The sequence below is a fragment of the Micropterus dolomieu genome, linkage group LG23 (genome assembly GCF_021292245.1).
Source record: "Micropterus dolomieu isolate WLL.071019.BEF.003 ecotype Adirondacks linkage group LG23, ASM2129224v1, whole genome shotgun sequence".
Taxonomy (NCBI): domain Eukaryota; kingdom Metazoa; phylum Chordata; class Actinopteri; order Centrarchiformes; family Centrarchidae; genus Micropterus; species Micropterus dolomieu.
Window position 1 is genome coordinate 12,408,448 of NC_060172.1, and position 15,169 is coordinate 12,423,616.

At 39.5% G+C, this 15,169-nt stretch overlaps 1 protein-coding gene across 2 annotated transcripts in view; it reads right to left on the bottom strand.

Moving 5' to 3' along the window:
* The window catches only part of kcnj6 (potassium inwardly rectifying channel subfamily J member 6), a 27,432-nt gene continuing 12,263 nt past the window's right edge, over nucleotides 1-15,169 (bottom strand). The window contains exons 3-5 of one of the 2 annotated variants that reach the window (XM_046040220.1): nucleotides 7,729-7,864; nucleotides 4,681-5,601; nucleotides 1-1,149 (exon numbers count right to left, since the gene is read on the bottom strand). In XM_046040220.1, the coding sequence (XP_045896176.1) occupies nucleotides 797-1,149; nucleotides 4,681-5,578 (1,251 nt within the window). In that variant the 5' untranslated portion in view covers nucleotides 5,579-5,601; nucleotides 7,729-7,864 and the 3' untranslated portion in view covers nucleotides 1-796. The remainder of the gene's footprint in view (nucleotides 1,150-4,680; nucleotides 5,602-7,728; nucleotides 7,865-15,169) is intronic. The other variant, XM_046040219.1, reaches the window with a different exon arrangement.

Consider the following 15,169-nt stretch of genomic DNA (forward strand, 5'->3'; position numbering starts at 1 on the left):
TGTGAGGGATTTCTGGAGACTGAAATAGCAACAGAAGCCTTCAATGTGCAAAAGTGACGAAAGCAGTTTTTAAAGGGCCGTTGTCTGAAGTCACTCAGCTGTAAACAGCAAGTCATGGCTTCTCAAGGAATTGTACTGTAGACGTGTAGTATTACCTTTAACAAACATTTATCATGTGGGGAAGTATTTGTCATTGGTTTCAACTAGTGTTTGCATCCATTGAGATGTGTGTGTTTCTTATAACATTATCATAATACAGTATATACACAATACAAGATAAATTAACTGTAGATAATGTTTATACATGCAAATATATTTATGAAAAACAAGTAATGAAAGCTTTATACATACAGTAAGGCAGAGATTATATACAGAACTAACCTAAAGGTATTAGTATCAAACATCTGTCGAATATTCACACCGGACCAAAACAAGGAATTCAAAACATTTTATAGTATATACAAAAATACTTATGCAAATGCCCCTAGGAATATCTTAATAGAAAAAATAATAGGAATCTCATCAGGAGGACATCACACTATATTTGAAACATGCACTTGCCGCAGAGGGTTTTCAGTTCAGCGGTGGGCCACATGTCTAGGTGTGTTGTTTTTGGGGTAACTGTGAATCACTGAGAAAAAGCAGTTCTTGGTGAAAGGATACTTGGTCTACTGTGCTCATTTGTCCTCGTTTAGTACCTCAAATTCTCACCTGTGCTCCGAAAGCTTGTTTGGTGAGACGTACAGTACACAATAATCTCATATGGACCCTAAACTTGCTGTCTTTCCATCCTCCATCACACTTTGGACTCACTCTCTATGTTGGCAATGTCCCCGTTCCTCTCAGTCTGCTGGCTCTTCCCCTCGTTATCCAGGCTGGTCTTGGTCTCCTGACCCTCTTGCTCAGATTCTGGCAGCCCCTGCTGGCTCAGTTTACTTGCCAGAGACCAGGTAAGGGGTAAGCGGGTGCGGCTGGTCATATCAGCAAGCTCTTTGGCACTGCAGGCGGGAGTGTTAGTTTCATAGATATCGTGGAAGCTGTTGTAGTCCACCTCATAGAAGCCATCCTCCAGTGTCAGGACTGGTGTGAAGCGGTAGCCCCACTTGATCTCGTTGCCGATGTATGAACTCCTCGCCTGGCAAGTCATGCCTAGAGACACAATACAACATCAAGGATAAAAAGTTGTGGTGGATAGACTTTCTTTGGGTAACTTTAATCAAATTATCAAAAACACGTGTCATCTTATATCTATCCATAGCTTGGATTGGGGATAGCTGTCTCTCAGACTTCCGCTTAACCCCAAACACAATGGTTTGAGTGGAATTTTTTTTTGTGATGTTCTCTGTATTCATATAATGTAAACAGGAATAAGTATAATAAGTAAATATATATATAGTGTTGACATGGATTCAGTGAAGTATGCTTCTATTATTTGAGCCCCATTCTTTTGACCTCTATTTAATAAATTGTTGGCAAATTGGCACCATTGAATTTGCTGAATTAGCTATTAGCAGTCCCTGTTTGTAATGTACCCACGGATGTACAGACATCTATCACTAGATTACTGTAACTTCTGCAGTTAAAGAAGGGCCTTTTGTGATTGAAGTTTGTTTGCGATGGGCATCAGAAAGAATGATATCATCAAGTCTGTTCAGATTTCAGAGCTATGACCCAGAGAAGAAGTGGGAATTTTGATGCAAATTGCAGCTTGAAGGGTTTTTAAATTGCCTCCTAACTAACCTCCTGTGGTTTTTCAAACACCTGTAGCATGCACCTGTCCCTCTCACTTCACACAGTATCTTTGTATCTCGTCTCATGGATTGCCATGAAATTCTCAGACATTTTATGTTGCCCTCAGGATGAATTGTAGTAACTGTAAAAGCGATCCTCTTACTTTTCATCTAATGTCATCATCAAGCCAAAATTTCAGTTTATTCAGTACTTTGGTTATGATTAAATACGAGCAAAACTAATGACATTCCCATCGGCCTCAGCTGTATTCTGTGTTTAGTGCTGATTTGCAAATGTTAGCATGCTAAGACAACAAACTAAGATGGTTAAAACGACAAACTACGATATGAATACTGTAACATTAAAGATCGTAAGCGCTAATCATCTACATATTGTCATTGTGACTAGAGGACTGCATTGGGATCCTGTGGACACATGGAGTGCGGGGTTTAAACTTTGCTGTGGGTGAGAATAGGCGGTCAAAAATAAACTGTGGGATTTTTGCAGGATGAAAATTTTTAGAAATTTGTTCCTTTATGTGTTGTTCAATGATCACACTATCTTGAATAACCCCTGGTTTATTAAAAATAAACACCACACAAACAGAACGGACATTAAACAACTCCTCTTACATGACTGTGTTTCTCAGTTTTAGTCTGTTTTTAGTGGGCGGTCTTGAACACACACACTGCAGGAGCAGGAGGTGATGGTCAGAAAACAGCAGGATTTAGAAAACAGTCCAGAGCTTTACTTGTGAGCTTGTTAGCATGCTGACGTTAGCATTTAGCTCTAGGAAATCGCTGTATCTACAGCCTCACAGAGCTGCTAGTGCGACTGTAGTGTTGTGGATACTGTAGGATGGTAATGAAATACTGTCTTTGAAGTGTACCTTTCCTGCTTCCAATGCAAGTGATGTGGGTTCAAAATCCACAGTCCTAATATGAGGCTTCAACTTTCTGTAACTTTGGAAGAAATATTCTTGATTGATAAAGTCAGTGTGTTTTTATATCTTTAATATTTCTCTGCTGCGGCTCAGCAAAGAAAGAGTCCTTGAAAACACAAATTGGGAATTTGATATTATAAAAACTGTAATGCTGGAAGGTCCCCTTCACTAATTTCATATGAATGTTATACCACATTTTATATTTTAGGGAAGGGATCTCTTCATGGCCACTACAAGCAGGAGGAATGATTACAGTAAGCAAACCTGTTTCAATGTACGCACATATGGGCACCTGACTTTTGGAGGTTCTCTTCAAGGCCAGGATGGATACAGGGAACGACCATTAACACTTTCACTGCCCATATGGCATGTCAATTATTGCATTAAGGTAGATTTGAAAAGTTGTGAACCTATCCTTTAATGGGCTTATGTCAACCAGGGTCAAGGGTCGCTCCTACCTTCCTAAGCGCTTCCCCAACATTGTGATGCATCATCTGTTTCCAACTTGTTCCACCAATTTTAAAAAGTGGGAAGATATAGCTGAAAACAGCTTGAACGTTTTGAACATGACTGATATGATGATTATCAGTGCACATTTGTTTTATTCAGTCTATGTGATCTGAACACAGTTAGCTTAACTGTAGCCAAGACACTCACAGAAAACACGACTCCCTCCCTGTGTCTCAGGGGGCAGTGGGTTTTAATCACTTCCCAACGCCATTTACTTGTGTTTTGATATTTATCAGTGTGCTCTTTGGCTCAGCTGTCTGCAGGAAGTCCTCTGTGGGCCTCAAGCAGCTGCTTCAAAACACGCCACTCAGGCATTATGTAATTGGTTCATTTTATTATGGCTGATAGTGAGAAAAACGATTGCCCACGAGTTTCGAATAGATTTCAGGCATCTCAACACCATCTGATCTAAATATCAGGATGAGAGGGAGTATTGGGTAAACGGGGTGAGATATTGTACAGTTTACACTTAGGGATATTGTACTGTTCACACTTGGCTCCTGTTGCAATCCAGATGTTTTGGTCATCCTGCTCCCCGGCTGTGGAGCTGTGCCATGCAGATCCTCTCACCATTATCAACACTACTATGCAACACTCAGCCTTCACATCTGTCTTTATCTACAGTCCCTATTTATATTAGAGTTGACATGTGATGGACATCAATGTATTTTTCTAACACATACAATAGTTTCACAGGTGACCATTTCCCACAGCATCTGTAAGAATACATTGTTGTTTCATATGGATGCACATTTATACATCAACCGCTAAGTGGCCTGTTAGATAGAGATGTATTGTCCCACAGAACTTGAGATTTATCTCAAAGTAAAATGGTCATTTTGTTATGACATCAGCAATGGTAGAATGAACTCTTATCACAGAAAACCATGTATAGTGTGAAGGTTAGGATTGGAACTTCTGTCATAAAAACTATACCTGCAATGGATGTAAGTTAGGGGGAGAAATGATAAGATAGAAAAGCAATACATTAAATTCACGTATGAGCTGTGCTAAATGGGACTGGCAATACCGGAAAAGTCAGATGATCACCAGAGTAAGTAGGATTCATCCTCTTGGGGCAATAAATGTCTGTACAAAATGTCATGGCAATCCATAAAATAGTTGCTGAGATATTTCAGTCTGGACCAACTGACACAGCGCAACATTGCCATCCCTTGAGCCTGAAATATGTAATTGTATTGTTTGTTATATTGCATCAAATGAATAAAGACAATTTACTTATTGACCTGCATTGTAATGATGAAGAAGGTCTGTGCTTACTGAAAATGAGGAGACTTCTGCAAATCAGAGGTGATGAAATACAATTAAGTGTTTTCTAAAACATTGTATAAGGGTTCATGTGGGATTAAAGCTACTATGCAACATTGCTAAATCCATTGAATAACAACATATTGCAGACGTTATTGTAATCTTTGCATAATAACACCACAAATGCAACATCTAATTGTGGCAAGAAAACATCTCATACAACTCACCTGTGGCCTCCACCATCCCCTCCAGAATCACAACAATCTCCAGATCTTCCTTGGCCAGGTGGGCTTGTGAGATCTCCCAGAAGGGGCTGCTCTGATTTATCTCATGGCAGATGATGAGTGGCGAAACTAGGAAGAGCCTGTCGTCTCCCGTGTTGTAACCCACATTTATGTCCGTCTGATTCAAAGGGATGAACTCCCCTTCCTTGGTCTGCTTTGACTTGATAAGCTTGGCCCTGATTGACGCCTCTACGATGTGCGAGTTTCGGAGGTCTCCGACTCTGAACATCAGGCACAGCCGTCCGTCTCTCATTGAGATGACCGCATTGGTAGAAAACACTAGTGTCTCAGCTCGCTTCTTAGGCTGTGAGATCTTAACAAACATGCAACCCACCATGAAGGCATTCACGATAGATCCCAGCACCGACTGAATTAAAAGCAGAAGTATCCCCTCAGGACATTTGTCTGTGATGACTCTGTATCCGTAACCAATGGTGGTCTCTGTCTCAATGGAGAACAGAAAGGCTGATACAAACCCATTGAGGTTATTGACACATGGAGTCCACTGGTTGTCTGCTAAGTGGTCCAGATCACCCCGAAGGTAAGCAATCAGCCACCACATGAAGCCAAAGAAGAGCCACGTCACTGTGTACACCAACACGAAGATGAAGAGGTTGAACCTCCATTTGAGATCTACCAGCGTGGTGAAAATGTCCGTCAGATAGCGGTACGTCTCACGAACATTCCCGTGATGGACGTTGCACTTCCCGTCTTTCTGGACATATCGCTGGACCTTCTTTGTGCTGTCCATCTCTGCCAGCTTTTTAGGCAGGTCCTCACGGGCCTGCTTTGGCAACTTGGGCTGTCTGATGATGGCCGGGCTCTCCACATCCTGCTCCATGGGGTTTCTAGGTGGATTCAAGCCTGTAAGAGACGAGACATGGTAGCACTACATTTATCTGACAGTTGTACTTACTTTGAAGATTAAGATTTTACAAACAAAACATGTGACCAACTCATAAATATATCTCGCTTAAAGAATCTAAAATGTACCTTAATGCATAAATCATAATAATAATCCAATGATACAACATTGTGCTCCCTATGAATATTTTTACTTTTGATAATTCAGGTATATTTTGCTGCTAATACTTCTGTTCTTTTGAAAATCATGAATGCAGGAATTTTACTTGTAACAGTGTATTTTTATAATCTGTGAAGATTCTCAGTGATTCAGGTCATAGTTATCCAAAGAGTGTTAAAGGGCAGCAGACCTCTCATCTGAGGGGCTTCTTCAGTTCTGACTGACTGGCAGGGAATCACAGGTATTTAACCTCTATGAGGCCATGCTGAACAACAGTCGTCGACATTGTCAACTGGGACCAAATGTGAATATTTGTTCAATATCCTTGGAAAGGATGAAAGGAGATCGTAAGAGCCAGTTTAGCGCTCTTGGCATTTCTAAGATGCTACCCGGAAGCACAGACATTTTTTTGACCACGCACATACGTGTGCACACCATAAGAGTACACAGCCACACATGTACAATGAAGATTGTCTGGAAAACAATGGAAATGGATTAAAATAAATGAAACCAATGGTTTTAATTACTAAGAGGACTTGGATTTTCATTAATCAATAAGGTAAAAAGTGTGTAAGTTACTCAATAACTGGGGACAGCGCCTCAGGACCTTAAAGTTTGGAGAGCGTTCAGAGAGCATTCTAGGTGTTTAGTTTCCCCTGAACAACAGGGAAACAGCCCTATACACCACAATAGAGACCATCTCTCAACAGGGGAGGAGGTCTGCAACACCTCTTATCCCCCACCTACAATGCTATCCTTTCATTGCTTCCCAGGATATTGAACAAACACATTTGGTCTCATGTAACAATGCCAGCAACAGTTATTCACACACACACTAAGGTGACTGTACTGACCATAAAGACGATAAAGGTCAGGACTAACAAACCAAGCGGCATCAATCACCTTGATAACGACCCCACAGAGGTTAAATAGCTGGGACTCTCTGCCAGTTAGAACTGAAGAAGTCTCTTGGATAAGAGTTGCTACTTTTACTTAAAATATCTCACAACAGAGTTTCCAGTTAGGGCAGTTTTCTGGAAGATTTATTCCCGAATGAAGCTGAACAAAGAAATAAAATTAAATACAGCACACACTGTAATATGTGTTCCCTACCACGTCTACAATAAATCATCAAACTTTAAAAACCCTGTTATTGAGTGAAAATGGTTAGTGTTTTCAGGTTGACAGTGCCGACAGTAAAACAACATAAAAACGACCAAATCTCTTTTACTTCATCCTCCTTTCAGCAGGCAAACAACAAAACTGCAAAATTGACCACACCTTTGTCATCTGACAAAAGAAACATCTATACAGGACAACGACAATGACAACAGATGTGCTGTGTGATGAGCTGTGAAATTCATAATGTCTGATGACAGAAAAAGATAGAGATGTCTTAACTTTGCTGCCACAGCCCCACCTCATATTTTTCTGTTTCTGTTGTCAGACAACTGAATAATCGACCCTTTGCTAAGCCACGCCCGAACACCAGGATGGCCAATCCCAGCACAGTATAGGTCTCGCTCTAAGATGAGTCAGTTTGAGCCAGTTTGATGGCCTGAATACAACCTTCAAATGCACAAAGCAACTGCAAAACTGTCTGCTTCTTTTTTTCAAATGTTAGACAATATTTCTCCAGGGAGTGCATTAATAAACAGTGGCAGCGGCGTGATAAAAGTCCGTCCGGTCCGACATTTTGTTGGACTTACCAACAGTAACTACGGAGAGCGTGGCTTAGCGAGGGGTCAATTGCAACCCATAAACATTGACCAGCAGCCATTCCCACTCTGCTGTGCTGTTTTGATAAATACTTATTTTATTGTTTGACAAAATCAACATAAATCCAGGGTAATGACAACTATTGTCTATTCGGCTATATTGGTAATGCACAGACAAGGTTATAGGGGACTAAAGATTGTTTTCTTAACTTTAGCACCACGGTGCCCAACTCTCACTTGGAAACTTACGTTTTGGAAAAGCTCCTTTTACCCTGTACACACTGAAACACCAAGCCAGCGTTTTAAGATTCACACCCTGTGGATGCTGTTTTGGTAAAGCTCCATTTTCAGGGGAAAACAATGCAGTTTAATCCTGGATGGAGGACTGAAACAGAGAAACAAAGATGTGTTTACGAATGTAACCGACTTAATGTGGACATACTCTCAGATTGAGTGGCAGCTACACAAACAAAGCATGCATGCATATAATATCATAAACAATAGACCTCCTACTCTTGCTATTGTTTCTAGAACCACTAGCACTTGAGTTGAGAACAGCATGCAGACTCACCAGTAGTACTAAAACCTGTGCAGCTATGGTAAGAGGGAAAGTATGTCACCACCCACACTACCAAAAGCAAGCTACACTTCGTCACATAAAGTTTAGACAGAGTGTGTAACCCTGAATTAAGGTTGTGATGCTTGGGAATTCCTCAGCACCCTCAGGCAAATCAAAGCACTGATGTTAGCTTGAATGAGGAGGTGCGAGGGAATGTTTTCTTGTTTGAAATACAAATCCACTGTCAATCTCAAAATGAAAAACACTCAGTTGTCGAATGACAGCATGGGTGCAGTTTATCGTCTATGACATGAGGTGATGGCAGCCATGACAGGAAGCCCTTCACATTACGTTAAGTTTGTCTTAATAGATTACATTAGATTGGCAGGTCTGTTGGACAACACGAAAATGCAATTCACCTTTTCAATTTGTTTTCTGTGTTGCGGTTAAATTTTAATGTGATTATGGCTACTTCTGAACTGTCGTGATTTTTGGGATTAGTGTTGGGATTTTCCCATGGTATTCTAGTTCATGTCCTTTTCTGCATGTTTTTGGTTATTTATCACTCCCATGCTCTGCATTGTTGATTAGGTTTTATTTTGTTGTATTGCATTTGCTCCTTGTTTTTGGTTTTACTTTGTGAGATTCATTCCTTATGTTTTTTCACTCCCTGCCTCTGTATTTTTGTCAGTGGATATGTGCTGTTTTGTCTGTGCTCTCTTGTTCTGTGTTTTCTGTTTTATTTTCCTAGATTTGTCCTGATTTGTTGTTGTGTGCTTTACTTCCTGTGTTTTGTAGTGTTCAGTTTCATGTGACTTGGTCTAGCTTTATTTCCAGTTTGGTCTGATTTTCCCTAATTTCTTTTACCGGTTCTTTTGCCCCTGTATTTAACCTGCCCAGTTTTGTGAGTAGTATGTAGCCGCAGTACCAGAGGCTGCATTTTCAAGTCCGCACAGCCCTCCAAACCCCCTTACCCTAACCATCACAGTGGTGTGTGCCTAAACCTAAGTCATTGATTGAATATGCATATTGACTGGTTAACCCTACACCTAAGGCTGAGGTGCTAACAGACAGGGTTAACATCCTTTGTGTTGAAAGTTGGGTCCTAGAAATGCGGTCCAAGGACTGTGGGGGTACTGAAAATGCAGACTCCGGTACTGCAGCCATATAGTATAGAGTTTTGTTCAGTCCTTATTGTTTCATGTTGAGTGTCTCGGTTGTGCTCTGTGTTTCTTCCTGTTTAGATGGTGTTCTATTGGACTTTCTTAGTGGTTGGATTTATGTAGCTACTTTTTGATCTATGCCACCTTCTAGGTGGATTCAAGCCTGTAAGAGAAGAGACATGGTAGTTATTAGTAGTAGTAGGTTCCCTGCAAGTGCAGGGAACCTGGTGTTTTGTGTTTTGATTTTTAGAGCAGTTGTGAGGTTTTAATCCTCTTTATACTTCCACTACATTTCAGAGGGAAATATTGTACTTTTTAGTGCACTACATTTATCTGACAGTTGTACTTACTTTGAAGGTTAAGATTTTACAAACAAAACATGTAACCAACTCATAAATATATCTCGCTTTAAGAATCTAAAATGTACCTTAATGCATAAATCATAATAATAATCCAATGATACAACATTGTGCTCCCTATGAATATTTTTACTTTTGATAATTCAGGTATATTTTGCTGCTAATACTTCTGTTCTTTTGAAAATCATGAATGCAGGAATTTTACTTTTAACAGTGTATTTTTATAATCTGTGAAGATTCTCAGTCATTCAGTTCAAAGTTATCCAAAGAGTGTTAAAGGGCAGCAGACCTCTCATTTGAGGGGTTTCTTCAGTTCTGACTGACTGGCAGGGAATCCCAGGTATTTAACCTCTGTGAGCTGAACAACAGTCATCGACATTGTCAACTGGGACCAAATGTGAATATTTGTTCAATATCCTTGGAAAGGATGAAAGGAGATCGTAAGAGCCAGTTTAGTGCTCTTGGCATTTCTCAGATGCTACTCAGAAGCACAGACATTTTTTTGACCACGCACATACGTATACAATGATTTATATAGCTACCTTTTGATCTATGCCTATGTTTGGACTTTTGCCCTGGCTACCTGTAAGCCTGAAATACTTGTGAGTGCTTTATTAAATAACACAATCTGTACTCTACTCTCTGTTGTCTTCCGTTCGGGTCCTAAACTGTCACTCAGCCGATCCAGCCTTTTTAACATTCAGTTAATTATAACAGTAAATTCACACACAAAAAGTTTCACTTGATTTCTTAGTGATTAGTTTCTATAAACCAGCTGCTGTATAACAGATAAAGAAACAGCATTTTGAGTTTTCCCCAAAAGGTTAACTCAATGTGACAGAACCACAGACTAATGTACGGAACGCCGAAGTCTTTGGTACGGTCCCAGTGTGATTTAAACCACTGTACGGACCCTTTACGGTGCTGTTCTGTTCATGTTATGCTTGTTAAATCCAGCGCCTAAGTACAGAATTGTTATGTGATCTCTCTGACGTTGGCTGTCGCGTACAGAGTTTTTTTCTGCCGTGCTGTGGGCAGATTTCCTTTACTATGCACATTGCCTAAGCCACCATCAGTGTTTTTTTACCACTGGAACAAATGGACGTGTTGAAGCCATTCTGCTCTTCGTTCACAGGGGAATATCAGGAGCTTGAGCAGCGCTGGTTTCCATGGAAACGCACAGCTCCATCTACCCAAGTGTTCACAATATAGCAGGAATGTACTGGATGAGGCCACAAAGCACTGGATAACATTTGTCTGTTTCATCTTGTTTCAGACGGCCTGAGGAAGAACAATGTACTGTATCTGCTTTGTGCATAAACCTGTCATTCATGTAACATCTGGGTTTTTTTGGCTCAAATATATGAATATGAATGTGAATAGAAACATAATTATACAGGCTGGTTTAGAGCACATTTGTTATGATGGTTCGGACAATAAAGGAACAATAAAAGCAAATATAATCCACAATAGTTTTAATTTTTACTCATGTTGTAGTTAACTCACAAAGGATGTAGGAAAGTATTGAAATAAAGTTGCTATAGTTTACATCTTTATATTATCAGCTATTATATTATTGTTTTAGTTTTTCTTCGGGCTCATTATATTCGATACCTTGGCGCTGGTATAGACGGGTGGCAAAGAGGCATGATGACAAACAGTGAGAAATAACTTTTGAGGGGGTGTACTAGTCTCTCATCCAACTGTTAGACGTTGTCGCAGGTTCCTTTTGAAACCGGGGGCGGTATAGCTTTGGCCGCAGTTGCTGGACGTAAAGTTGCTCAAATCCAAATTAAAAGAAAGGCAGAGTCGCTAATGTTAGCTTAAATTCTGTAGTATTCTGGCTTCCACGCAGTGGTTATCCCAGTCCTTAACGGTGCTTCTACTAACGTATCCTGTAACCCCACAAAATAATTTAGGTGGCCAATGGCTACTACTGTAGGTAGTAAGCTGGATGGCATGCTAACATTAGCAGATTGAACTACAACAAACACACAACAATTTTGTGTTATTTTTGGTTTTGGAAAGTCTAAAAATAAAAAAACACATGCTCTACTCTTTAGATGCTGATCCCTTAATAGAGCTTTATCATGCTAAAAATCCAAAGCGTGGCTACAGTTGGTAAGCAATAAATGATGGGGGGAAGGTTTTAGCGAACGGTTAATTGGATTGTTAAAGCAGTTATAGTGGGGGACCAGAGGCCACTTATGAAGCTACTAATGGAACTAAATTGAATTGCTGGAGGTTACTGTACACAAGATGACCTTTTCATTGATGGTAATACAAAGTGTATGGTCTGCAGCAGGATGTGAAGACATATTATCAGGATGAACTTTTAAAAGGAAAGTCTATCGAGATGTGTGAACACAACATGCTCAACATTGTATTCATGATTTTGTTTCTACTTCAATATTTATTTATTATTTTGCTATGTAGGGGAGATTTTTAATCAGGTATCTACACCACATCCAGATGTAGGAAAAATCGAGCTGAGGCCGCACTGGAACACATGCTATTTTTAGGCATACAAACAGCTGAGCACAGGCACATACAAATTATTTTCAAATCATCACGCTATTTTTCTAGCTCCTTAGATCTCAGGTGAAAATGGTGGTCAGTGGATGAAAACTAGCCTGTAAAAACAACAAATCAGCCTTAGTTGGTTATGGAAATTGCATTGCTACTCATCAATATGATACATTAAACCCAATAATCCAAGGTCATGCTGGTTCCATGAGTGTCCACTGTGATTAGGGCTTTAAAGAATCAGTACACTTACACAAAAAATAAAGAGGAAACTGAAACAAGTTTACAAGAGGTAAGTGAGAAAATATTTTTGCGATTTGGGTGAGCTGGCCCTTTAACAGGTTATGGTGTGGGACTGGTCAACTAGGAATGAAAATAATACACTAAAAAAGCATACTGCAGATTAAGGTTGCCAGATTTCTGAAATGAAAACTGGGAACATTTTTGGTTTGGTGGTCAGTCATTAAAAAATATAACATTATTATATATGAAATAAAAAAAGGGGGACAATTTCGGTTTTATAATCTGTCAAATTTAACTCTTCTGAATGAAAACAAGTCATTTTGAGGCAGAATCTACCTTTCAGTCAATAAGTCACTTTCTGGTGAGTGGAATACTGCAATACATGAGTTGTATTGGCCATTTAAAGGTATTTCAACAAGTAAAAAGGACTGGATTGGTTGGTACACAGCAAATTAAATGATGTAGAGGCTTAACGATTATTGCAAAAGAGGTCTTGCCTTTATTTTATAATTAACTAAGCAAAAAGTCATGTTAATTATAGGCTTCATTTCGTTTTCCAAATATAAACAATGATATTAGACATAGGCCTACCAAACACATATTCCATCGGCAACAACAGGCTTCTATTATTGCCTATGATCACGTAGGCTAAATGTCATGCCTGGTTACGCTATAAACTGCAAACACTTATTTGGCCACGACTGTGATTATTCCGTCAAAAGAAACGTTAAAGTTTCACAAAGACATACCTTTGCTATAAGACATTACAGACATTAAGTGATGTTTATTTGCACGTTATGTCTGTTTGATCCGGATAAAAGCAGCTGTAGACGTAAAGAGACTGGGCTATACTGCTTTAACATGCTGCGCCTGTTACCCCGGACTGCAATCAATTCTCAGCACGACACCTGTCTCTGCTGGCAGTCTTTCTGGCCACGTAAAATCTGATTTCAGTTCTGTTAACACCTTATACAGTCTATGATTAACACACAGTTAAAAACAGGGATATTTTCGCTCCAGACGAGGGCAGGCCACCAAAACCTCCCTGGAAAACGGGAACGTCTGGTCACCCTACTGCAGATGTCTATCAAGAAAAGACAAGATTCCTGGTTGACATCCTCCCATGGCTTTTAATGTGAAACACCTGTCCCATAATGTTTCCATGACAGTAGGAAGTGTTGAGTTTGCCTTAGCAGCAAAGAACAAATTAAAACAACAATGAGCAGATTAGGAAACAGGTATGCTCCTTAGCAAAATATAGGCCTATATAATATATGAATCATTGATAAAAGGTAACAGGGAAGTCACTTTGAAGTAAGTCACAACGTCTACAGTAGCAAAAGTTAAATGGCTTTATTGGTAGTTGATAAATTTACATTTGGGAGGTTGCTGTGTAGCCCTTTTCCAGAGGCCAAGTGGTTTAACTGTCTGGAGGGTCTCTCCACAATGAAGCTAGCTACAAAGCTAGCTAAACATTAAAAAATGAGTTATATAGAGCACAGGTGTCTGTGGCTCAGGAGGTAGAACAGGTAGGTGGTTCAATCCCTGGTACTTCCACTCTGCATGTCAAAGTGTCCTTGGCCAAGATACTGAACCACAAATTACTGCAAAAGTTTGTGTTTTTAATGAGCAGTTGGCACCTTGCATGGCATCAGTATGGGTGAATAAGACCTGTATTGTAAGACGCTTTGAGTGGTCAGTAGACCAGAAAGGCACCGTACAAGTCCATTTAAATTGATTATTTTGCAGTTACTTAAGTACTTACTAACTTTAAAAAAGTTATCAACATTTTAAAGCCACACCCACCATTTCAATGTTGGAATCCATCAGCAAAGTAAAAAGTGAAGGCACTCAGGTGAGTTTATCAACATTTTTCTCTACTCAGATCTTCTCTACATTTTAGTGGCTGGACAGCAAGAGACGTTCAGAGAGACGCTGGTAAGAAAACTGACCTCAAACTGTGAAAGTGAGAGGGACAGAAATAGAAGTTGGCAGAGGACGCGTCTGCCCTATCCCCAGTGGGAATTACACCCTTACAGCCATCACACTGTGTTTTCTTTCCTTATTAACAGATGGTTCAGTTACACTCACAACCGCTGTCTTTAGTTTGTAACACAATATGTTTTCAAGCACTGCAAACCCTTTTAAACTGACACAGGCACAGCTCTGGTGCTGAATCATCACGTCAACAGCCTAGAAACTGCGTTACTACCAGGATCCTTCTACATACAGCTCATTATAATGGGAAATACCACAAAACCAAAAGCAGTCCTAGTTTGATTTTAGCAGAGCTAACAAAATAAAGTTAAGAATGTCTTGGATAAGAACATAGTTTCAGTGGGAATTATGTTTTATTAAAGATGACACAATTGTGGTGGGAAACGACCAGAGAGCCTTTATTGCACAGCGGCAGACTGTATTGGAGAAAAACTGTGTTTATTAAAAGACAGCTTGTTAAATTGTAGAATCATTTGTTTAGATTAATAATAATCTTTAAGATTACTGATTTTATTAGAGATTAATTATATTTACTTGAGATTACATCCTCAAGATTAACTGGATTTATTTGAAAATGATATTATAGTGATTAAATAAGCAGTGTTATTATAAAGGGAACTTTGAATCCTGTCATCATTTGCACATTAATTAGTAGTAGTATTTTTCTACTGTTAAGGCTTTCTTACATCTTCCTTACAATACACAATCCAATAATAATAATATCCCATATATTCACATTAGTCCTGGCAGAACTACTTTCAGGTATTATGCACCTTTTAAATTATATGAACTGCCCTGAAGCTTCTTTCACGCCTCCTTGGTGATTTTAAAGCTTCATTATC